General features: G+C 53.3%; 2 protein-coding genes across 2 annotated transcripts in view; both read left to right on the top strand.

Moving 5' to 3' along the window:
- Positions 1 to 24399, top strand: part of SART3 (spliceosome associated factor 3, U4/U6 recycling protein) — a 382087-nt gene that overhangs the window by 300939 nt on the left and 56749 nt on the right. The window lies entirely within an intron of this gene.
- Positions 1856 to 10800, top strand: TMEM119 (transmembrane protein 119). Its single transcript, XM_050749874.1, has 2 exons — positions 1856 to 2004; positions 8275 to 10800. Exon 2 carries the CDS (start codon positions 8289 to 8291, stop codon positions 9129 to 9131), a length of 843 nt encoding a protein of 280 aa, XP_050605831.1. The 5' UTR covers positions 1856 to 2004; positions 8275 to 8288; the 3' UTR covers positions 9132 to 10800.

The raw sequence follows: 24399 nt of genomic DNA, 5'->3' as shown, positions 1-24399 counted from the left end.
ATAAGGGGAAGGGGACAACGAGAGGCTCCCTCAGGCTGGGCCTCCGGGGCCACCTGTGCAGGGAGCAGGCTGTATTTGGGTTGGTTGTGTCCCTGCTCCTCGACATCCCAGGGTCCCCAGACTGCAGCCCTCAAAATGTTGGGTAAGGTCTTCTTCCCCTGCTGGTGGGCCCTGGGGGAGGTTTGGCTGCCCCTGCCCACCCCATGTCTGGTCTAAGATAGGTCAAGTAGGCCTGGAACACCCCTGGCCACCTTAAAGTGGGTGCGGCCGCTACAACATGTCTGTGGGTGGCCACTTGCCCCGGGGACATGTGTGTGCGTGAATGTGTGTGTGTGTTTATTGGTGGATGGTCCCCTGTTCCCTGCCCCGGGTACGTGTGTGTGCGTGAGTGTGTGTGTGCGCGTTTATTGGTGGATGGTCCCCTGTTCCCTCTAAGATGCAGGGTTTGGGGTGAATTCCAGAGAAGATGGGAAAGTCTCTAATTTTATTTCCCAAGCAAATGACTGTCCCAGTTTTCTGGGGGTGAGTGAGGGCTGCTGGGACCATTGCAGGGAACAATGACAATCTAGGTTTGGTTCCTACTCACAGTGCACACAGTCATCCTTCATGCACTCCCCTGTTCCAGACCCTCACTGGCTCCCTGCTGCCTCCTGGATGACCTTCCGAGACTTTAGCCCAGCTCCTGTCAATGTCTCCGACCCTTACTATGTGATCCTCTCTTTGGTCCATGCTCCAGCCTAATCTAATTGCAGTGGCTTGTGTGTGGTGGCATTCCCAGCCACCACACCTTAACCCACGCCAGTCCTTCCATGCAGAATGCCTTTCCAGTGCCTGCTTTGCCCGCTTCTACTCATTCACAGGCATACCCTCCAGGATGGCTTCCTGCCTCTTTCCCTTGGGTGATCGATCTCTCTGTCTTGGGGTTCTCTGAGCCCTTGACCTGACCCCTTTCTGTTTGCTAAAAAAGTAATTTACCTCTGTGTCCTTCTCCCTGGGAGTCTGTGAGCTCCCCAAGGCTGGGCTGTGCCTGATTCACCTCTGGAACCTGTTTAGCACAGTGTGTGGCCTGCTACAGGCGTTCCTTGAGCGCTTCTGGATGAATGCAGGAATGAATGAATGAATTAATTAATGCAAGGGGCTGCTAATCCACAGGACTCCTCAGGTCAGCCAGACGTCCTGGTTCCAAGTCATCTCAGGACCCTGCTTGAACCATTAGAACTCACCCTGCCTCACTCTCCCCCTCTGTGAAATGGGGCTCCAACTCCTATTCAAGCTACTATCATTTGGGGACATTGTGAGGCCACAGATCCCAGAACATCAGAGTCAGAGGTAGCCCAGAAAGCTTCCCACCCATCCCTACAAATGGGAAACTGAGGTCTGGAGAGGGAAGGGAAGAGCTGGGCTCCCTGTCTCAGGCTCAGACCCACCATCAGGCCTCTCTCTAAAACTAATCCCAGTTTCCACACTGCACCCTGAGCCTGGAAGCCTGAGCCACACAAGGACGGGGAATTTTCCTTCCCACTTGCAGAGGCCTCTGAATCTTCCTGACCTTGTCCCCTTTGGAGGGTATTGGGGAGCAGCGTGGGCAGAATCCCAGCTCGCTGTCTGGGGGAGCGCTGCAGGACAGCCTTGTCTGTCTGTCTGTCTGTCTGTCTGTCTGTCTCAGCCTGCCCTGGGGACCCGAGGTCAGGGAGGAAGTGCCGCATCTGGTCTTCCCCAGAGCGGGAGTGTGAGCGAGGGTGGGATTGCGTGTGGCCCGAGAGTAGCCCCTCCCCTCCCCCTGTCCCCACCCTAAACCCTCTTAATGAAATCAAGCTGGCCCTGCGGCCCAGCCGGGAAGGGAGGAAGGAGGAGGGACGGGAGGAGGGACGGGAGGAGGGAGGGCGGGCAGGCGCCAGCCCAGAGCAGCCCCGGGCACCAGCACGGACTGTCTCTCCCAGCCCAGGCGCCCCCCACTCTCGCTCCATTCGGCAGGAGCACCCAGTCCTGTGCACCAAGGAACTGGTGAGTCCTGGGGTCCCCTCCTCTGTCCTGAGAGCCTGGGGCTGTCTTGGAGCTTAGGGACTGGGGACTGTCGGGGCACTCTGGGGGACCTCTCTAAGTGTGTGTGGGCTTTGAGTGTGTGTTTGGTGTTGTATGCACGAGTGTGGTGGAATCTGAGTCCCATGTGCGGTGCTGCGGTGGGCCGGGGTGGGCCAGGGTGCTGTGTGTGTGCAGCTGGGGCCTTGGTGTAGGGGGTGTGTTGCTCCACTTCTCTGCAAGTGGACGCCAGGCTGTTGCTTCCAGGATCCGTGTGAGGGTGATGTGGACGGTATTGTCCTGTGTGCAGGGATCGGCTGTGTGTCAGGGGGTTGTGTATATGTATGTGTTGTGTGTCCGTGTGTGTTCTCTGTGTATTGTGTGCATGGGCCATGAGAGCGCTGTCGGGTGTCTCGGTGCTGTGTGAGTCGGTGTGCCCGTGTTGTGTGTCTTTATATTGTGTGTCCATGCTGCTGCTGCTGCTGTGTGTGTGTGTGTGTGTATGTAGGGGAGCTGTGCCCATCCAGACCTCCAGGGGTCCAGGTCCCTGTCCTCGGCTGGCCCTGGGGTCAGGGGCTTGTGCAGCGCTCCAACCAGAACCTCCTCCCCCCACACGAGGCCACTAATTGAAGCCAGGTTTCCAAGGGCCACCCCTCCCCCAAAGGCCACCAGTCTCTTGGTAGGGGTGGGGCAGCCCCCGGCCCCCTACCTTCAAGTCTTGGGGTCCCCAGGCCTCAGGGGTGGATCTGCACTCCTCCACATACTCAGGACCGTCTTAGGGCATTTGTCACACTTACACACCGCCAGCCCTGTCTGACATGTCTCCAGGCGGGGAGTCCTGGGCAATCACATGGTACCTGCTAATTGGCACCCACTATGCGCCAGGCATGGCCGCATCTTGTCCTAACAGCAATCCAGGGAGGTGGCTCTTATCCCCATCGTATGGATATGGAAACTGAGGCTCAGAGAGGTGACATGCTCAGCCCAAGGACACATAGCCGGGAAGTGACCTCCTCTGGGATATACCAAGACAGGCTTCTCTGTCCAGGGCTCTGCCAGGCTCACCCCTGACTTGCTGTGACCTGGGCAGGCTGTTTCCAGTCTCTGTACCTGAGTTGCCTCTAGGGTGAAGCAAGAAGCATTGGGCCTGACCCCAGCTCCTAATGGCCTGTGAGATTCTGAGTCCTTTTTTTTTTTTTTTTTTTTTTTTTTTTTTTTGAGACGGAGTCTCACTCTGTCGCCCAGACTGGAGTGCAGTGGCGCCATCTTGGCTCACTGCAAGCTCCGCCTCCCGGGTTCACGCCATTCTCCTGCCTCAGCCTCCCGAGTAGCTGGGACTACAGGCGCCCGCCACCACGCCCGGCTAATTTCTTTTTGTATTTTTAGTAGAGACGGGGTTTCACCGTGTTAGCCAGGATGGTCTCGATCTCCTGACCTCGTGATCCGCCCGCCTCGGCCTCCCAAAGTGCTGGGATTACAGGCTTGAGCCACCGCGCCCGGCCGAGATTCTGAGTCCTTGAAAAAATTAGGGTCCAGTGGGGAGGTAGGAAGTACCTGGCAGGCAGAATGATGACTTCAGAGTTGTCCAGGACAGTGCTTCATTTCACAGATGGGAAACTGAGGCCCAGAGAGGGCAGGGGCCATCCAGGGCCACACAGCCATCTTTTTTGAGGCTCTGCTGGCTGCCGGTGGGGCCGGGTCCTCCACACATTGCCCCCACCTTTCCCTGGAAGCCAGGAGGGGTTGTGGGGTGCAAGGGACTCTGAGAGTCAGGGTCTCAGCCTTAAAGAGCCAGTGGCAGTTTGCGTGTTCCCCTTTCTTGCCCTCTGCCTCCGACTTCGTGTGTGTGTGTGTGCTGCATGTGTGTGTGTGTAGGTATATGTGTGCACGTGTATGTGTATGTGTGTGCATGTGTGTGTTTGGCTCCGCATTCCTCGGCGGCCAGAGCTGAGGAGGTTTCACTGAACGGGGTGAAAAGGTCGGTCTTTCCCTGGGCGGTGGCCGGAGCAGACAGTGAGCGCATGTTCCCATCCGGCAACGGTGCTCATTCGTCGGCTCAGGGTGGGAAATTGCTGGCTGAACCTGGAGCTCGGCTAGGGAAGGAATTCAGCTACCCCTGACCCCATCTTTCCTCGGGGCTCAGCTCCTCCGCACCAGGCACTCCCTGAAAGTTGTCTCATGTGTCCCTAACAGCTCTGAGAGGTGCTACCTGTGGTCACCCTTTCCCAACTTACGGATGGGGAAAGTGAGGCCCACAGGAGCCGGGTGTGTGTGTGACCGCAGAGCTGGACGCGATGATGCTGGGATCGTTGACCCAGCCAGAACTGGAGTGGGTCTCCAGACACCACTTGTCCCAGCTGCCCTCTGCAGTGAGAAGTGGTAGTTGTTGCCCTGAAAGCTGTCTCCTGGGCTTGACTGGGGGTGGGAGTCAGGGAGGTGACTGGCGGGTCACAGACCCCAAAGCTCAAGGTTGTCTGTAGGAGGCTTTGCTAACAGGTACCAGAGAGGGCAGGGGGCCTTTCCTCATTTAGCCTCTGACAGGTGACGTCCACCAGCGGGAACGAGCCACTCATGGCTCACAGTGTGTGGTGTGTGCAGGTGTGTGTGGTTGTGTAGGTGTGTGTGTGGTGTGTATGGTTGTATGTGGAGTGTATGCATGTGTGTGGTGTGTGCGTGTGTGTATGATTGTGTGTAGTATGTGAATGTGTGTTTAGGGGTGTATGTGTGTGGCATGTGTGTGCGTGGTGTGTGGGGTGTATATGGGTATGTGTGGTGTGTGTGCATGGTTGTGTGTGGGGTGTGTGTGCATGTGTGTATGATTGCGTGTGTAGTATATGCATGTGTGTATATGGGTGTGAGTGTGTGGCATGTGTGTGCATGGTTATGTGTGGTGTGTGTTCATGTGTGTGTATGATTGTATGTGTAGTCTGTGCATGTGTGTATATGGGTGTGTATGTGAGTGTGTGGCATGCGTGTGCATGATTATGTGTGGGATGCGTATGGGAGTGTGTGGCATGTGTGAATGGTTGTGTGTGTGGTGAGTGTGCATGTGTGTGTATGGCTGTGTATGGCTGTGTATGAGTGTGGTGTGTGTGAATGTGAGTGTAAACTCCTGGGATCAGACAGAGGAAGGTTCAGATCTCAGCTCAGCTACTCACCATCTGTGTGTCTTTGGGGAAGTAACTGTCTGTCTCTGAACCTCCGTTTCCTCATCTGTAAAATGGAAATGATGAAGCTGCCCCAGGGCTCCTGTAGGATTAAAGGCATGAAGAGGGCTTAGATGAGTACCCGTGAGGAAAGCATGGGCGACCAGCTCAGCGACCAGCTCATTTAAAATGAGTCCCTGCTGGGCGCGGTGGCTCAAGCCTGTAATCCCAGCACTTTGGGAGGCCGAGACGGGCGGATCACGAGGTCAGGAGATCGAGACCATCCTGGCTAACACGGTGAAACCCCGTCTCTACTAAAAAATACAAAAAAAAAAAACTAGCCGGGCGAGGTGGCGGGCGCCTGTAGTCCCAGCTACTCCGGAGGCTGAGGCAGGAGAATGGCGTGAACCCGGGAGGTGGAGCTTGCAGTGAGCTGAGATCTGGCCACTGCACTGCACTCCAGCCTGGGCGACAGAGCGAGACTCCGCCTCAAAAAAATAAAAAATAAATAAAATAAAATAAAATGAGTCCCTGAGAAGCGTTGTCTCTTTTATAAAAAATTGAAATAATTTAATGTATTTCATAGAGACGGAGGTTTCCTTATGTTGCCCAGGCTGGTCTTGAACTCCTGGGCTCACGTGATCCTCCCAAGTAGCTGGGACTATAGGCAGATACCACCAGGCCTGGCTCATTTTTAATTTTTTTTGTAGAGATGGAGTCTTACTATGTTGCCCAAACTCCTGCCCTCAATCAATCCTCCGACCTCGGCCTCCCAAAGTGCTGGGATTACAAGTGCGAGCCGCCACACCTGGCCAATTTTGCCTCTTTTTATGTCCTGGAATTATTTTTAAATTGTTTTTGCCATCTAAGCCAGTTTATTCACATTTACATCAGCACAATTAATTTCTTTTTTTGTTTTTTGTTTTCTTTTTTTTTTTTTTTCTGAGACAGGTTCTTGCTGTGTCACTCAGGCTGGAGTGCAGCGCCAACTCCGCTCACTGCAGCCTCAACTTCCCGGGCTCAGGCGATTCTCCTGCCTCAGCCTCCTCGGTGCCTGGGACCACAAGTGTGCGCCACTATGCCTGGCTAATTTTTGGTGTTTAGTAGTAGAGACAGAATTTTGCCATGTTGACCAGGCTGGTCTTGAACTCCTGAGTTCAGGTGATCCTCCCACCTTAGCCTCCCAAAGTGCTGGGATTACAGGCATGAGCCACCACACCCAGCTGATGCAATTAATTTCAATGAAAGCCGTGTCACGGAGAAGCCTCAGGTGACCTGGAACAAACCCCTAAATGGCCCACCCTGGTTCCTACCTCACCTTCAGAATCCTCATGGTACTTGTGGGGAAGGTAGCGTCCTCTGCTTCACCAAGCAGGTTCTGAGGCCCAGGTGCTAGAGATGTGACCACAGCCAAGGCCTTGGGAACCTGACTTCCTCCTCCAGCCCGGAACTTGCTGGGTGACCCTAGGCCTGCCCTTTGCCTTCTCTGGGCCTCTGTCTCTCCACCTCAGTCCCCTCAGGCCTCAGGACAGGCGATCCTAAGGCTCTTCTGTGTTGGAGCTTCTAGACCCAAGCCAGCTTCCGGGACCTGAGCCCTCTGCTGGGCCGGGCAGGGGCTCTCAGAGGACAGCACAGTGAATTGTCCCTGGGTTTGTCTGAGCAGCTGGGAGCCCCCAGCTCACACTGGCTCGGAGAGTTAGTGTTTTGAAACTCAGCTCCTCTGTCAACTCTGGCTATGAGGAATTAATTCATCAGCTGGGCTGTCTGGGCCAGGTGGGGTCTTGGGGTTCACCCAGGAGCAGCCTTGCATCAGGGCAGGGAGGCCCCCGGCTCACCTGGTTTCCATCTAGTGGGGGTGGGGCGCATCCGCAGCTCAGCTTTGTCTAGGGAACCAGGACTTCTCCACCCTGGGGCCCATCCTGGCTCCTGCTTGGAGCCTGGGGGTGAGGGCAGCCACAGGCGGGGGGGGCTGTCCATGCATGCCCCTGGCATCCATGACCACTGCCTAGCACAGAGACCTGGAGGCTTCAAACTCTAATGTTTTTTCTTTTTTTTTTTTTCTTGAGATAGGTTCTCACTCTTTCACCCATGCTGGAGTGTGCAGTAGTGCAATCTCGGCTCACTGTACCCGCCTCCAGGGTTCAAGTGATTTTCCTGCCTCACCTCCTGAGTAGGTGGGATTACAGGGGCATGACGCCATGCCCGGCTGATTTTTGTATTTTTAGTAGAGATGGGGTTTCACCATGTTGGCCAGGCTGGTCTCGAACTCCTGACCTCAGGTGATCTGCCCACCTCGGCCTCCCAAAGTTCTGGGATTATATAGGTGTGAGCTACTGTGCTCGCCCAGCTAGGAATCTTTTGCAGAATAAGGTAGAGCTGGGCTGGGGGAAGGTTTGAGAAAGCCCCTGAACCACCAGGATGTGGCTGCGTGGAGCCACTTTGGCTGCCCAGTGCGTGGGGACGAGACCCTGAGGGGAACAGGACCACAGAGGGGCTGGGGGCTGGAGGGAAGGGTCCCAGGGTTGTGGGTAGGGGGTGAGGTATCACTCAGCGACCTCAGTCACTCACTCGGTTTCTCACTTACTCCGCCCTGCCATCATTTCTCCCTTTCTGCTTGGGCCCAGACCCAGCTCTTCCCTGGCAAGTCACCATGTCCCTCTCGGCCTCAGTTTTTTCATCTGCAAAATGGGCCTAATCATAGAACCTCCCACACTGGGCAGTGATCAGGATTCATTGAGAAATTCCATGTAAGAAACTTAAAATAGTGGCTGACACATAAAGCCATGGAAGTGTAAGTTATCATTATTAATTCAGCCAAGTCAGTCCAGGTATGTTTATTGAGCACTTACTGTATACCAGATATGGGGCCAAACCCTGAGGAGGCCAAGATGAATAAGATTCAGCCTCTGCCCTCCGGGACCTCCAGGGAAGTGGGGGAGCACATCTGTACCCTACACCTGAACCAACGGGGCTCAGGCCCCGGGAATGGAAGGGACTTGCAGGAAGGTGTTTCGTGCTCCCTGTTCCTCCTGGGGGCTGGTGAGCCTGTTTCTGAATCCTGACGCTCTCGAGTCCCGCCATGACTTCTCTCCTCCCTCCTGTCTCACAGGTCCTGGGGGCACCATGGTTTCGGCGGCAGCCCCCAGCCTCCTCATCGCTCTGTTGCTGCTCCTGGGGTCTGTGCCCGCTACCGACACCCGCTCTGTGTCCCTGAAGGCTGCGTTCCTGGAGGACATGGCAGGTAGTGGGGAGGCCGAGGGCTCGTCGGCCTCCTCCCCGAGCCTCCCGCCACCCTGGACCCCGGCCCTCAGCCCCACATCGTTGGGGCCCCAGCCCACACGCCTGGGGGGCCCGTCACCCCCTACCAACTTCCTGGATGGGATCGTGGACTTCTTCCGCCAGTACGTGATGCTGATTGCTGTGGTGGGCTCCCTGGCCTTTCTGCTGATGTTCATCGTCTGTGCCGCGGTCATCACCCGGCAGAAGCACAAGGCCTCGGCCTATTACCCGTCGTCCTTCCCCAAGAAGAAGTACGTGGACCAGAGTGACCGGGCCGGGGGCCCCCGGGCCTTCAGTGAGGTCCCCGACAGAGCCCCCGACAGCCGGCCCGAGGAAGCCCTGGATTCATCCCGGCAGCTCCAGGCCGACATCTTGGCCGCCACCCAGAACCTCAAGTCCCCCACCAGGGCTGCACTGGGCGGTGGGGAGGGAGCCAGGATGGTGGAGGGCAGGGGGGCGGAGGAAGAGGAGAAGGGCAGCCAGGAGGGGGACCAGGAAGTCCAGGGACATGGGGTCCCAGTGGAGACACCAGAGGCGCAGGAGGAGCCGTGTTCAGGGGTGCCTGAGGTGGCCAGTGAGGGCCAAGGGGAGCTGGAAGGGTCTCTCTTGTTAGCCCAGGAAGCCCAGGGACCAGTGGGTCCCCCCGAAAGTCCCTGTGCTTGCAGCAGCGTCCACCCTAGTGTCTAATAGTCCTCCTGGGCTGCCAGCCCTGACTGTCGGGGCCCCAAGTGGTCACCTCCCTGGGCATGAAAACACCTTCAGCCCTGACTGCTTCCTGAGACTCCCTCCTTGGCCACCTTGTGGTGCCAATCCCAGCATGTGCTGATTCTACAGCAGGCAGAAATGCTGGTCCCCCGGAGGAATCTCACCAAGTGCCATCATCCTTCACCTCTGCAGCCTCAAAGGGCTATATCCTAAAGCACAGCTCCCCTGACAAGGTGAGGGAGGGCATGTGTCCCTGTGACAGCCAGGATAAAACATGCCTCGAGGCTGGGTGTGGAGGCTCATGCCTGTAATCCCAGCATTTTGGGAGGCCAAGTCCAGACGTCGCTTGAGACCAGGAGTTCAAAACCAGCCCTGGCAACATTGCGAGACCCCCATCTCTACAAAAACAAAAAACAGTCCACTAAATCAGCCACATCAACCAGGAATCATGTCACAGGTCATTCCTGGGGCAAACATCACTGCTTTTCCATCAAGGGAGCAAAGAATAAGTGGGAGTTTTGGAAGAGTTTGGATGACAGACGCTGAGATGCCCAGCGTTTGTAAGGCAACATGCAGCCTGGCGTGAAGCAATATTTTGGAACTGCAAATGATCCCCCTCTTGTGTCCTTTCAATCCTGAATATTTTAGTGTTATTCTGCCTGTGCTTAGAGCTCCAGCAGCAGAAGTGGGTGTGGTTAATTAGGACACTTCTGTGAGAGGACCCCCGCATACATCATGACAGGTCCCTAAATGAGCATTTCCCAAACTAGATTCCCTGAGGCACTCTTCGGAAACAAGATTTTTTTTTTTTTTTTTTTTTTTTGAGACGGAGTCTTGCTCTGTCACCCAGGTTGGAGTGCAGTGGTGCAATCTTGGCTCACTGCAACCTCCACCTCCCAGGTTCAAGCGATTCTCCTGCCTCAGTAGCTGGGATTACAGGTGCCCACCACTACGCCCGGCTAATTTTTGTATTTTTAGTAGAGATGGGGCTTCACCATGTTGGCCAGGCTGGTCTGGAACTCCTGACCTTCAGGTGATCCACCTGCCTCGGCCTCCCAAAGTGCTGGGATTACAGGCACGAGCCACCTGGCCCAAACTGCTTTTTAAAACAGCTACAGGGTAAAATCCTGCAGCACCCACTGGAAAATACAGCTCTTAATTTTCCTGAAGGTGCCCCCCTGTTTCTGGTTGGTCCAGGATTAGGGATGTGGGGTGTAGGGCATTTAAACCCTCTCAAGAGCTCCCCAAGCACCCCCTCCCTGGGGGTGAGCTGCTCATCCTGCTACTGCTGCTGGGATGGGGTGAATGAATGGAACTCTTCCTATCTGGCCTCCAAAGCAGCCTAGAAGCTGGGGGCCTGTGTTTGTATGGACCTCCACCCTGGGGGAGTCCGAGGGGCCGGGGGAGGGTTTCTGACGCCCAGCCTGGAGCAGGGGGGCCCTGGCCACCCCCCGTTGCTCACACATTGTCTGGCAGCCTGTGTCCACAATATTTGTCAGTCCTCGACAGGGAGCCTGGGCTCCGTCCTGCTTCAGGGAGGCTCTGGTGGGGGTCCTCTCCCTCATCCCTCCATCTGGGGCTCCCCCAACCTCTGCACAGCTCTCCAGGTGCTGAGATATAATGCACCAGCACAATAAACCTTTATTCTGGCCTGAAGTCTCACCGGTTTTTGGGGACTGGGGGGAATGAGCCTGTTGGGGAGAGGCTCTTGCATGGGGATGGGGACAACTTTCTGGGGAGACACATCAGCCCAGCCCTGGAGGCTGAAGGGACAGATTGATGTGGGAAAGAAAGGAAAGACTAGTGCTCCTGAGGAATGGGCTGGAACTCACGTCCCCAGCGGTGGAGCACCGGCTCTGGACTTGTAGCCACACAGACCCAGGTTCCAGGCCCAGCTCTGCACTTACTGTGGCCATGGGAGACTCACTCACCTCTCTGTTTGCCCTGCAGGTGGTTGAGGACTGGGACAGGTCTCATGGACAATGCCCCCCTCACCGCACCCTTGGCTGGGAATGGGGGTAGGAGGCAGCCCTGGCCCTGCAGTCAGCCTCTGCCTTTTGTCTCCCCACCCACCAACCTCCTCTTGGTCTTTGATGGCAAGTTCCTGCAGCGACTTCTTCCCCGCACCCTGGGCCTCAGGAGCTGCCAGCTGGAATCCAGATGTGGCTGGGGCTGGGAGCATGTGCTGGGTCCCTGGGGTTGGGGGGCAGTGGGCCATCCCCTGCAGTCCCTCCCCTCCACCGACCCCACCTCCACCCAGAGGGGGCCCCCAAGGTTTGGGTTTCATCACATACAATGGCCTCTGTCTCACTCAGTGGGGAAGGGCCCTCCCTTCCTCAGCCCAGCCAGGCCTGCGGAGAACAGCAGGAGGGTGGAAGAGGAATACCTGTGTGTGCTGCGTGGCTCTGACCAAATCGTTCAACTTCTCTGGGTGTCACGGGCTGTGATTTCTTCTTGTTCCCAGGCTCCTGTGGGGTCTTAGGTGTTGTAACTGGGAAGTGCATGAAGCTTCCCTTGAATACACAAAAATTGAATACACAAAAGTCATCTAGTAAAAATCCCAGCACTTTGGGAGGCCGAGACGGGCGGATCACGAGGTCAGGAGATCGAGCAACACAGTCCCCGTCTCTACTATTAGAGACCCTGGGGGAGCAGGCGGGGGAGGCGGAGCTTGCAGTGAGCTCCCACTGATCAGCGGGTGACAGAGCGAGACGCCGTCCAGTCTGCAGCCTTCCACTAATGCTCAGCGGGACCCTCTAGAGGACATGGAGTTCGTGACCTCAGCCATAGCCTGTGACCCCCAAGATTGGTAGGGGGTGGATGAACGAGGTGTCCCAAGCACCACAGCAGTTCACCTCTGAGCTTTTACAGCTGCTGTTCCTTCTGCCTATAACACCGTTCCACCCCTCCCAACTCCCTGCCGCCTTGCTAACTCTCCCTTATCCTTTAGCTTCTGGCCTAGATATCCCTTCTTCCTGGGAGCCTTCCCCGATAGCTTCCACCCCGCCCTCCTTCCACAGTCCCTTGGCTCAGTGATAATAATGGCTTCCAATTAATGAGCCCCTGTTATGTGCCAGGCCCTGCTCTCAGTACCTGGCATCATTAACTCGTTGAGACTTGCAGCCCTCTGAGGTGGGCACTGTTATTATTCTCATGTCACAGATGTGGAAACTGAGGCCCAGAGAGGTGATGATGTCGGCTGCCCAGGTCCCAGAGCCAGGATTCCAGCCCAGCAATCTGATCCCAGCGTCTGAATTCTCCCCTGGGCTCTAATGCTTCTTTGAAGAATGAACGAACGAATGAATGAATGAATGAATGAATGAATGAATGAATGAATCTCTTGGGAAGGGGACAGCAGGGCTTCTCTCCTGCTTAAAGCCACTCCCATCTGCTCTTACATCTGCTATGGGGTTACCTAGAAGGGGCATTTTATGGGCACACATCTGACTGGGCACCAGTGAACACTGAGAGAGGTGGTTGCCAGAGGGTAAACAGGGAGGGAGATTTGGGTTTGAGGCTGGGGGAGAGGGTTCCACTGTTCTCAGGGGCTGAGGAGTCTGCCAGGGCCTGAACAGTCCCCCACTGTCTCCAGGCTTGTAAAACGGCACAGCTGCCCCCAGCCTGTGAGTCTGTCCCTGAGCCAGGCCTGCTGTCATTCTGAAGGGGGAGGGGGAGGAGCAGCTAAACTGCCCCAAGGCCTCAGCCCCAGCTCAGGGTAGAGATGGGGGATTCTGGTCAACTGTGTGGGTGCTGGGGGTGCTAAAGGGCCACTGGTTGGAAGCGGGACTCCTTCCCAGCCCCTTGCTCTGCTCTGATCAACCCAGGAGGGCTGGGCGTTCCCTGGCTGGGGTCAAGTCAAAGGTGAGAGCAAGATCGGGCAGTGGGCACATCTGTGCTGGGCACATAGTCTTTAACCCTCTTGTGATGTTTAAGGTGGTTCTGGTCCCATGGTCACCTTGTCGGAGTTCAGTCCCAGCTCCACTCTTTCTGAGCTGTGGAGCCTTGGGCAAGTCATCTCACCTCTCTGGGCCTCCGTTTTAATGTGCGTAAAGAGGGAATGACCCTATCCCAGGTAGCAGAGGTCTCCACCTACACATCGGGATGACCTGGGAGTTTAACAAAATGCTGGCTCCTAGCCAGGTGCTAGGTGGCTCACACCTATAATCCCAGCACTTTGGGAGGCCAAGTCGGGAGGATCACTTGTACCAGGAGTTCGAGACCAGCCTGGGCAACATACGGAGACCCTGTCTTTAAAATAGTAATAATAATATATATCCAGGAGTGGTGGTGGGCACCTTTGATCCCAGCTATTTGGGAGGCTAAGTTAGGAGGATTGACTGAGCCCAGGGGGTTGAGGCTGCAGTGAGTCACAATCGCACCACTGCACTCCAGCGTCAGTGACAGAGAGACCCTGTCTCAAAAAACAGTTGACATCTAGGCAGGATATGCTGGCTCATGTCTGTAATTCTAGTACTTTGGAAAGTTGAGGCAGGAGGATTGCTTGGGCTCAGGATTTTGAGACCAGTCTGGGTAACATGGTGAGACCCCATTAAAATTAAAAAATTAAAAAATTAAAATACTAGCTCCCGGGTCCCACCTAGACCAATGACATCAGAGTCTCTGAGGATACAGCTGAGGAATTGTTACTGCCAAGATGCAAAGTCCACAAGGAGAGAGGCCTGGAAGTTGGCCCACCACTGCCTCTCTTGCACTTGGCATGGTTCCTGGCACACAGTAGGGGTTCTGTGTGTGTATATGTACAAGTGTGTAAGGCTGTAGGAGGTCATATGAATCAATGTACCATACATCCCTAACCATATTTAACCCTCACTGCATTCCCCACAGAGAACTGAGCAATATCAGTACCCATATTGCACAGATGAAGAAATTGAGGCTCAGAGAGTTGCAGTGACTTTCCTGAGGTCACACAGCCCAGCAAAGCTGGGATTCGAACCCAGGTCTGTCTAGTTTCTCAAGGCTATTCAGCTGCCTCATTTTAGAATGTATCTATGATCTGAAGGCCAAGCCCTCCACTATCGGTGCAGTGGGGTGTATGTTTCATCATTGGTCCTGCATTCCTTTTTCGGCCTCCCCAGTCCTCCTTCTCCCGGGGATGTTGACTGTGGGTCACGCCTGTCCTGGTTCTCATTCACACACGCCTAGAATCATCCAATCTACTCCTGTTGGGATTAATTAACCCTCTGGGTTCTGAGGTGGCCCAGGAGAAAGTAGCAGGTTCATAGCTTCTTTGATTTCCAACCATGACTATTTCATCAGCACCTACTATGTGCCAGGTATTGGGAACACAGTGTTAGCAAAATAGACCTGAAGTTGTATTCTAGTGGAACAGATGAAAATTAATCAAAGAATGATCTAGACGCAGCTACAGTGATTAATAACAGAAATAGCTGCCATTTGTAAAAGGGCTATTATGCATATGGCTGGTGCTTTGCCAATAATATTTTTTACAGCTTTACCGAGGGTTAACTGACACAGAATAAAATGCATATATTTAAAGTGTACAATTTGGCCAGGCCCAGTGGCTCATGCCCGTAATCCCAGCACCTTGGGAGGTCAAAGCAGGAGGATCACTTGAGGCCAGGCATTCAAGACCAGCCTGGCAATGTAGTGAGACCGCCCCTCCAACCCCATCACTACCAAAAAAAAAAAAAAAAATTAAATTAGCCAGGGCCGGATGCTGATGGCTATGCCTGTAATGTCAGTGCTTTGGGAGGCTGAGGTGGGAGGATCCCTTGAGACCTGGAGTTTGAGACTAGCCTGGGCAACATGGTGAAACCCTGCCTCTACAAAAAAAAAAAAAAAAAATTTTTAGCTTGCATGGTGGTGCATGTGTAGTCCCAACTACTTGGGAGGCTGAGATGGGAGGATCGCTTGAGTCCAGGAGGTTGAGGCTGCAGTGAGCTGTGACTGCACCACTGCACTCCAGCATGGATGACAGAGCGAGACCTTGTCTCAAAAAAACAAAAACAAAAAAGAAACAAACAAAAAAACCCCCAACTGGGCGTGGAGGCTCACGCCTGTAATCCCAGCACTTTGGGAGGCCGAGGCAGGTGGATCACGAGGTCAGGAGATTGAGACCATCCTGGCCAACATGGTGAAACCCCGTCTCTACTAAAATACAAAAATTAGCTGTGCATGGTAGTGCATGCCTGTAGTCCCAGCTACTCAAGAGGGTGGGGCAGAAGAATCGCTTGAACCCAGGAGGCGAAGGCTGCAGTGAGCCGAGATCGCGCCACTGAGCTCCAGCCTGGCGACAGAGTGAGACTACGTCTCAAAAACAAACAACAACAACAACAGCAACAACAAAAAGTGTACATTTTGATGATTTTGGACATGTGTTTACACTAGAACCGTCATCACAATCAAAATAATGAACATTCCATCACCTCCAGAAGTTCCTTGGTACCCCTTCATAATCCTTCCTTACTCTTCCTTCTCATCCTTCCTCCCTCCCCTAATGACCAGGCAACTATTGATTTTGCTTTCTGTCACTATGAATGGTTTTAATTTTTCTGGAATTTTCTACAAATGGAAACATACAATGTATGTTGTCTTTTCTGCCTGGCTTCTTTCACTCTGCATAAATGTTTTCAGATGTATTCATATTTTTGTATGTATCAATATCTCACTCCTTTCCATTGCTGAGTAGCATTCTGTCGTATGGATGTACCACAATTTCTTTATCCATTCACCTGCTAATGGACATTTGGATGGTTTCCAGTTTGGGGATATTACAAAGAAAGTTGCTATGAACTACTAATATTATTTGATATTTTTCCTCACAACATTCAAGATGAGCTGATCACTCTTTCTCTCCATTATACAGATGAGAAGAATGGAGGCTCAGTGGAGGCTCAGAGGGCTCAGGTGACTCATCCAACATCACACAGCCAGTAGTTGAAGTGTTGAACCTTAAAGAGTGGGGATGTGTGAGCTAAAAGTGACTTTAGGGAAACTTCTAAGGTTCAGAGGGCGTCAGCATCACTTGGGACCCCCGAGTGCTGTTTTAGGTCTGCAGGTGATTCTGATGTACTAAAGTTGAAGATGCCAGCCCTTTATTTTATAGGTGGGCATGTGAGGACCAGACAGGGGCTCGGGTGGGGCAGAGTTGGGCAGGAATCAGGTCTCTTGTGGGAAGTCTTGAGCTGCGTCCAGCTCTGCACTGCTTCCTCCTTGGTTCTTCATCTATTTTGGGAGAAGTATCTTCATCTGTCTGGAGTGGGACGAGGAATTGCCATTTTTTCAGGAGGTTTTAATTTCAGAATTCCTTTGGCTGCTCAGAAATAGCAGCAGGGATTTGGTGATGGCTCCAGGGCCCGGGAGGTTTCCCGGCAGCTGCTCCCTCTCCCCAGGGGCGTCCAGGGTTCATGGCAGCAGCTGCAAAGCAAATAACAGCCCTGCTCTTAAATCCACTCTGGTCAGGGACACTGATGCCAGAGGCCCCTGGGATGTCTACCACCCACTGGGGCCCTGTAGTGACACCTGGGGGTGCCCTGGGAGGCTGGAGAGTTCAGACTTGGGGGTGACCACCTGCAGCCTTTCCCTCAGAGTTTGGGAAGTCAGGCCCAACCGGCAGAGCTGGAGGGGGAAGAGGAGGGATGGGAATTGCATTCTTCTTCTTCTCCCTCCGGGGATCACAGAGGTCAAAGATTACAGACAGTAAAGGGCAGAGGGAGGTAGAAGGGCACTGGGGCCACAGCCCCTGCCCTGCCTCTCCTCTCCCCGCAGAATACAGTGAGGCTAAGAAATATGGGTGCACTTTACAAATGTTCCCAGAAGTGTGTATGGTGGTTAGGGGTGCAGGGCTTCAGATGCCCTAGGCTGGAATCCTAGTTCTACCATCTCCCCTGGAGAAGTCACTTAACCCCTATGGGCCTGCATTTCCTGATCTGTGAAATGGCAATAATGGTGGTACCTACCTTGGAGTGTAGATGAGGTGAGATTTGAGTTCATTTACTTAAAGTGCTTAGAATGGGCGCCCTGTGGGAATGTAAGCTGTGGTTAGCTGTGAACTGTGAAGTGCAGTGCCCGCAGAAGGGCAAAGGGAGAAACTTCTGTTTCTAAACAGCCGGCTGTTCTAAAGTCACCTTTTCTTTCCAGGTCTAGTTTAGAAGCTTCAGAATCATAAGATCAGTATTCTCAGATGCTTGAAACTTTACAGTCTTAACATCTTTTTACAGGGGGTAGGGCAGTGGAAGTGATGGAGACGCCAGAGCAGGGCCAGGAGCCAGGGAAGACCTGCAGACCCCAGGGAGGGGTGAAGAATGTGGCCGGAGAAGGGACAGGTTCCCTCTACCCTCTGGGTGGCAAAAAAGCCCTCCAATCCATGCATGCCTCTGCAGGGGCTGTGCATCCAGTGAGGTGAGGGGTCACGCCTCAGCTGTTCCCTGTTTTCCTCTGGGGTGCGGCTTAGATGTTGTCTGGGCCAGTGTAGCTGGAGATGTAGTAGGAGACAAGTGTGGGGGAGCCCAGAGGCTAGGGCTGGTCTGGGGCAGGCACCAGGGTTATTTCTGGGTGGAAAGAGAAGGGGGATCCAGCTGGGTTAATGACCAGGTGATCTGGAACTTCCCCCTTCCCTTTGTTTTGTTCCCATCTATATAAACTTGTCAGCATGCACCCTAGGTAGCAACGTCCTCCAGGCCCAGTGGGGGAAGAGCACAAGGTGTCTGACTCACCTCCCAGGAGACTTGGGTTCAAATCCCAGCCTTTGAGTTCCACATCAAGGCTGTGATGTGGAGCAACTTGGGCCTCCTCTTGGAGCCTCAGGACTTCACCTGGTCCTGAGGTCCTGCCCTGTTGGGGGCCCCGAGGAGAAAATGCTGGTGGGGTGTGTGGCCCAGGGCCCAGGATGGAATAAGGGCGTTTCTGATGATCCTGCTGCCCTGAGGAAGCTCCAAAGAGCACGCTGCCTCCCTCGGGCAGTTCTGATCGGTGAGACCGGGTGGCTCCTCCTCCAAGCCCTGCTGCTTAGAGTCCAGTGTGGAGCTAGGTACCCAGTAGGTGCTCAATAAATGTTGAGAAGGGAATGCTATGCCCTCTTCAAGGCTGGGCTCTCAAACGAGGAGCAGAGGGGATGCAGGAGATGCGTGGCATCAAAGGTGTTGGATATCTCCTCTGCCCCTGCCCCCTGGCGGCTGTGATGAGGGGCTCAGGGAAACCCCCTCGACCCCCATACCTCCTGCCTCTGTCCTTCCTCAGCGTTTAAATCTCACCATTAGAATTTCTATCACTTCTATCACTTCTGTGCACCAGGCATGGCACTAAGCACTTTCTATACATTGGGTCCTCACATAGCTGCGGGAAGCACCGCTGTTATCCACCTTCTACAGAGGAAGGTGCGGAAGCTCAGAGAGGTGAAGTGGCATGCCCAAGGTCACACAGCCAGAAAGTGCCTGCGCCCAGCTTTGAACCTTTTGGGGTTGTTGGACCCTGTAGCACTAACCACTGCTCCACCGTGGCTGCAATCCCATGAATGAATGAATGCATGCATGTATGCATGAATGAATGAATGGGGGATGGGGCCCACGGCTAATGTATCCGACGTCTGAGTGGCCCCACAGCTCAGTCGGCAGCAGCAGATGTCTTCACAGCTGCCGGGGACTGCGTCCCTTGTGGTCCGCCCGGAGGCTTTGACCACAAACGCCTCCGCTGGGCTGAGCCCTTCTTGTCTGTTCACAAACTGCACATGTGCGCACCCAGCCCGGGAGGAGAACCTAAGCTGGTGGGTCGCCTAGCATCCTAGCCCCGCGAAGGATGACCCAATGGGCTGCTGTTTATCCCTATCTTACAGCACCGGAAGCCCACGGCAGTTGAAGTGGCCTGGCTGGGGGCTCGTGGCTGGCGCATGACCACGCAAGGCCTGCTGGACTCTTACTCCTGCTCCAGGCGCTGCATGCGGAAGGTGCTGAGTGTCCACGGAGTCTGGAGTCCAGGACGGGAGCCCTGGGGCTCTCCGGAATCCCACATGGAGGTGGGGGGTGGGCGGGGTCCCTGGGCAGGTCCTGGCCCTCAGTTGGGAGCCCCAGGGTGGAGGTCTGGCCCTGCCCCCTCCCTGGCTGTGCCACCTGGGGCAGGTTGCTTACCCTTTCTGGACCACAGCTGGACAGAGGAAGGGAAGAATGAGGCTTGTGCTGGATTTCAGGGAGCTGATGAGTCCCAGACGCTGTGTTCCAGGGCAGTATTATGGTTAACGCTGGAGGAAAAGGAGATACAGGGTGGCATTTTTCCCTAAATGAAAAGAATTGGGCCAGGCATGATGGCTCAGGCCTGTAATCCCAGCACTTTGAGAGGCTGAGGCAGGCAGATTGCTTGAGTCCAGGAGTTCGAGCCCACCCTGGGCAACGTGACAAGACCCCATCTCTACAAAAAAATATAAAAATTAGCTGGGCATGGTAGCGCATGCCTGTAGTCCCAGCTAGTCAGGAGGCTGAGGTGGGAGAATCACTTGAGCCCGGGAAGTTGAGGCTGCAGTGAGCTGTGATTGTGCCACTGCACTCTAGCCTGACAACAGAGTGGGACCCTATCTTAAAAAAAAAAAAAAAAAATCACTCAATTCTTGCACCAAGTCTCAGGAGAAACTGGACTCTTTCCTCACTTTAATCCATCCCAGAGAGATCAGCTCCTCTGCCCACCCACTATTTTAAGAGACTCCTAGGAGAAACCTAGTTCCTTTGGTCCTTTCTCCATGATCTCACAACCCCTGACTCTCCGGAAGTTCTTTCTGCTATACAGCCTAAGTCAAGACGCAGGGTGGGCCAAAGGCCGGTTTCCCCACATTCTGGCCTGCAGCAGAGCTCTGGCTGGAGGACTGGGCCAGCTATTGAGGAGCCAGTTAGAAACACTCTTGAATTCTTCCCATGACCTCTCATAAGATAAGAACATCTTGTCCTTGTTCAGATCTGATTCTTCGTACTGTCTGGTTTGGAGCAGACTGGGATGGAGATAAATGTCTTTCTTGGAGAGTCACATGGCTGCATCCACCTAGTATTGTAAATGTGCTGCCTTTTGACCCAGAAATTCTTTTCTGGAACTTGCCGGCAAAAATACTTGTGCTTGGATGCTAAGATGGGCACACAAGGATGTTCATGCCAGTGTTGTTCAGAATAAGTGAAAAGAAAGGGCTAGGCTGGGTGCAGTGGCTCTCTCCTGCTATCCCAGCACTCTGCGAGGCTAAGGTGAGAGGATCACTTGAGGTCAGGAGTTCAAGACCAGCCTGGCCAACATGGTGAAACCCCATTTCTACTAAGAATACAATAATTAGAAGGGTGTGGTGGCAAGACTCTGTAATCCCGGCTACTTGGGAGGCTGAGGGAGGAGAATCTCTTGAACCTGGGAGGTGGAGGCTGCAGTGAACTGAGATCACACCACTGCCCTCCAACCTGGGCAACAGCGCAAGACTCCATCTTAAAAAAAAAAAAAAAGAATAAGTGAAAAAAAAAAAGCAAAGCACCCATGTGCCCATCAGTGTAGGGGGGTTGAAGAAACAGTCATCTCGTCCAGTGAGAGGCTCAGGGCTTTGACTCTTTTTGTTTGTTTGTTTGAGATAGGGCCTTGCTCTGTCACCCCAGGTTGGAGTGCAGTGGTGCAATCATAGCTCACTGCAAGCTCGATCTCCCAGGCCCAAGTGATCCTCTCATCTCAGCCTCCCTCGGAGTAGCTGGGACCACAGATGCATGCCATCATGCTTGGCTAATACTTTTTCTTTTTAGTAGAGATGGGGTCTTGCTATGTTACTCAGACTGGTCTCAAACTCCTGAGCTCAAGTGATCCTCCTGTCTTGGCCTCCCAGGGTGCTGGGATTATGGGCGTGAGCCACCACCACACCTGGCCAGGGGCCTTTCTCTTATGGAGCTCTGGCTTCTCTGGCTTCTCCCCAGTGAAGTACCTGTTTCTGTCTGTCGTCTATACTTGCATTGGTTGTGTACCAGTGATTTTCAACTTTTTTGAGGCACAGAACCCTTTGTTCAAATAAACGAATCCTAACATGTAAGTCAAATGAAAGTAGAGCTAAACCCTTGAAAGGGATGGGATACCCAGGCTCACTTCCCTTTACCCCCATAGGGGCCTCAGGCTCAGTGAAGCATAGTTTGCAGACAGTTGTTCTAGTCCCTCCACTCAAGCTATGAATGGGAAACTGAGACTCAAATTGCTCAGAAAGGTCACGGCCAAGGCCAGTCTCTAGTCCAGGTCACCTGACCCTGTCCAGTGCTCATTCAAGAATGGTCTCTAGGTAGATGATCGAAGCATTCACAGAAAGGAAGATTTACCACTTCCTTTCTATACTCTTCACTTTATTTATATTTTTATGTGCCTTATTGTAATCACTAAAACGTCTAATTCAATAGAGTGCTGGTTGTGGTGGTGGTAGAGGTGGAGGTAGTGATGATGAAGGCGAGGGAGACAGTGGTAGTGGAGGTGCAGATAGTAATGATGGTGGTTGTGGAGGTCGTGATGGTGGAGGTGATGATGAAGGTGGTGGTGATGGTGATGGCAGAAGTGTTGGTAGTAGAGGTGGAGGAAGAGGTGGAGGTGGAGATGGTGGCTGTGATAGTAGTGGTGGTGTAGGTGGTAATGGTGGAAGAGGTGGTCATGGTGATCATTGTGGTAATGGTGTTAATGGTGGTGGTGGTGGTGGTGATGGTAGAGGTGATGGTGAAGGTGGAGGAAGAGGTGGTGGTGAGATGATGGTGAAAGAAGTGGTGGTGGTGGAGACAATGGTGGAGGTGGGGAAGGAGGTGGTTGTGATGGTGGCAGTGGAGGAGGTGACAGTGGAAATGGTTGTAATGTTAGTGGACATAGTGGTGATGGTGATGGTGGTGGAGGTGGTGGTAACAATGGTGGTAGAATTGATAATGGTGGAGGTGGTGGTGGTGGTAGAAGTTATGGTGGTGATGATGAAGGTGAAATAGGTGGTGGAGGTGGAGATGGAGAAGGAGGTGGTGGTGGTAGTGGTCATGGTGGTGATGGTGATGGTGGTGGTGGTGGTGGTGATGGTGGTGGTGGTGATGGTGGTGGTGGTGGTGGTGATGGTCGTGGTGGTGATGGTGATGGTGATGGTGGTGGTGGTGATGGTGGTGGTGGTGATGATGGTGGTGCTGGTGGTGGTGATGGTGGTGGTGGTGATGGTGGCAGTGGTTGTGGTGGTGGTGATGATGATGGTAGTGGAAATAGTGGTGGTGATGGTGGTTGTGGTAGTGGTGATGATGGTAGTGGAAATGGTGGTGATGGTGGTGGTGATGGTGGTGGTGGTTGTGATGCTGGTGGTGATGGTGGTGGTGACGGAGGTGGTTGTGGTGGTGGTGGTGGTGGTGATGGTGGTGGTGATGATGGTACTAGTGGTGGTGGTGGTCATGGTGGTGGAGGTGGTGGTGGTGATGGTGGTGGTGGAGGTGATGGTGGTAGTGGTGGTGGTGGTGATGGTGGTGATGGTGACGGTGGTGGTGGTGTAGGTAGTCATGGTGATGGTGATGGTAGTGGAGGTGGTGATAGTGGTCACGGTGGTGGTAGTTGTGAGCACCATTCCTTGTTCCTGATCTTAATGGGAATGCTTCCAAAGGTTTGCCAGTGGGCAAGATGTTTGCTGTAGTTTTCTTGTCAATGTCCTGTATCAAGTTAAGGACATTCCTTTCTCTTCCTAGATTGCCAAAATTTTGTCACAAATGGGTATTGAAGCTGATCAAATGTTTATCCAGACCTACTAAAATGATGATACAGTTTTTTCCTCACTGTGGGAAACTGGATAAAAACACCCTCAGGCAATCTGAACAAGCTGGTTTTGTCTCAAGCATGGAACCTCCCTTCCTCTCTTTCACTTGCCCCATTTCTTCCTCCCTCCCTCAAATGCAGACACTGTAAGAGGCCTGAGGAACCGAGCAGAAGAGGAGGGTGAGGCATCAGAATAGAAATGATCTCCGCATGCTGGGTCAGCGCTTTTGCCAGCCTCACTTCTGCTGCTGTTTCCTGTGCTAATCCCAGGAGGGGCACAGCTTCCCCCAGTTGTTCCAGACAGAGCCGGAGACATTCTGAGGTTGAGTTAAAACGCTGCTGGCAGACAGGCGAGGAGGGGATCTTGAAGCCTTGCATTCCTCTCCGGGACGCTGGGGGCTGGGCGGGTGTGTGGTGGGCGAGGAATTTTTCTTGCGGAAGAGTTGATTTGGGATGTGGGGAGAAGGCCTGGTTGCTAGGCAGAATCAGCAGAGATGAATCATATTCTGGCATGAGCTGGTTATTGGCTAAAAGGAGAAGTTATCCAAGTCTGTGGAATCTTTTTGTTTGAGCTGGAAGGAAATATGGTTCATCACATGCAGTCCCTTAGGTTTGCAGAGAAAACTGCATATACAGAGAGGGAGAGAGATTTGCCCAGGGAATTAGAAATGGATCTCTTGCCTCTGAGCTTTCTCCAGGCCCCTGACTATGGCTGAGGGCCTGGGGCAAACAAGAGAGTTTCAGGAGCATCACCCTGTGCTGCTATTGTATAAGGAGCACCCCATGTGCTGTTATTGTATTAGGAACACTCCCTATCATTCTATAAGGAGCATGTCCTGTATTGTATAAGGAGCACATCCTGTGTTATTGTATAAGGAGCGCCTCCTGTGTTGTTATTGTATAAGGAGCGCCTCCTGTGTTGTTATTGTATAAGGAGCGCCTCCTGTGTTGTTATTGTATAAGGAGCGCCTCCTGTGTTGTTATTGTATAAGGAGCGCCTCCTGTGTTGTTATTGTATAAGGAGCGCCTCCTGTGTTGTTATTGTATAAGGAGCGCCTCCTGTGTTGTTATTGTATAAGGAGCGCCTCCTGTGTTGTTATTGTATAAGGAGCGCCTCCTGTGTTGTTATTGTATAAGGAGCGCCTCCTGTGTTATTGTATAAGGAGCGCCTCCTTTGTTGTTATTGTATAAGGAGCGCCTCCTGTGTTGTTATTGTATAAGGAGCGCCTCCTGTGTTGTTATTGTATAAGGAGCGCCTCCTGTGTTGTTATTGTATAAGGAGCGCCTCCTGTGTTATTGTATAAGGAGCGCCTCCTTTGTTGTTATTGTATAAGGAGCGCCTCCTGTGTTGTTATTGTATAAGGAGCGCCTCCTGTGTTGTTATTGTATAAGGAGCACATCCTGTGTTATTGTATAAAGAGCGTCTCCTGTGTTGTTATTGTGTAAGGAGCACATCCTGTGTATTGTATAAGGAGCGCCTCCTGTGTTGTTATTGTATAAGGAGCGCCTCCTGTGTTGTTATTGT

The sequence above is a fragment of the Macaca thibetana genome, chromosome 11 (assembly GCF_024542745.1).
Source record: "Macaca thibetana thibetana isolate TM-01 chromosome 11, ASM2454274v1, whole genome shotgun sequence".
Taxonomy (NCBI): domain Eukaryota; kingdom Metazoa; phylum Chordata; class Mammalia; order Primates; family Cercopithecidae; genus Macaca; species Macaca thibetana.
The sequence above is the reverse complement of the archived record's forward strand: the minus strand, read 5'-3'. Positions and strand labels throughout refer to the sequence as shown.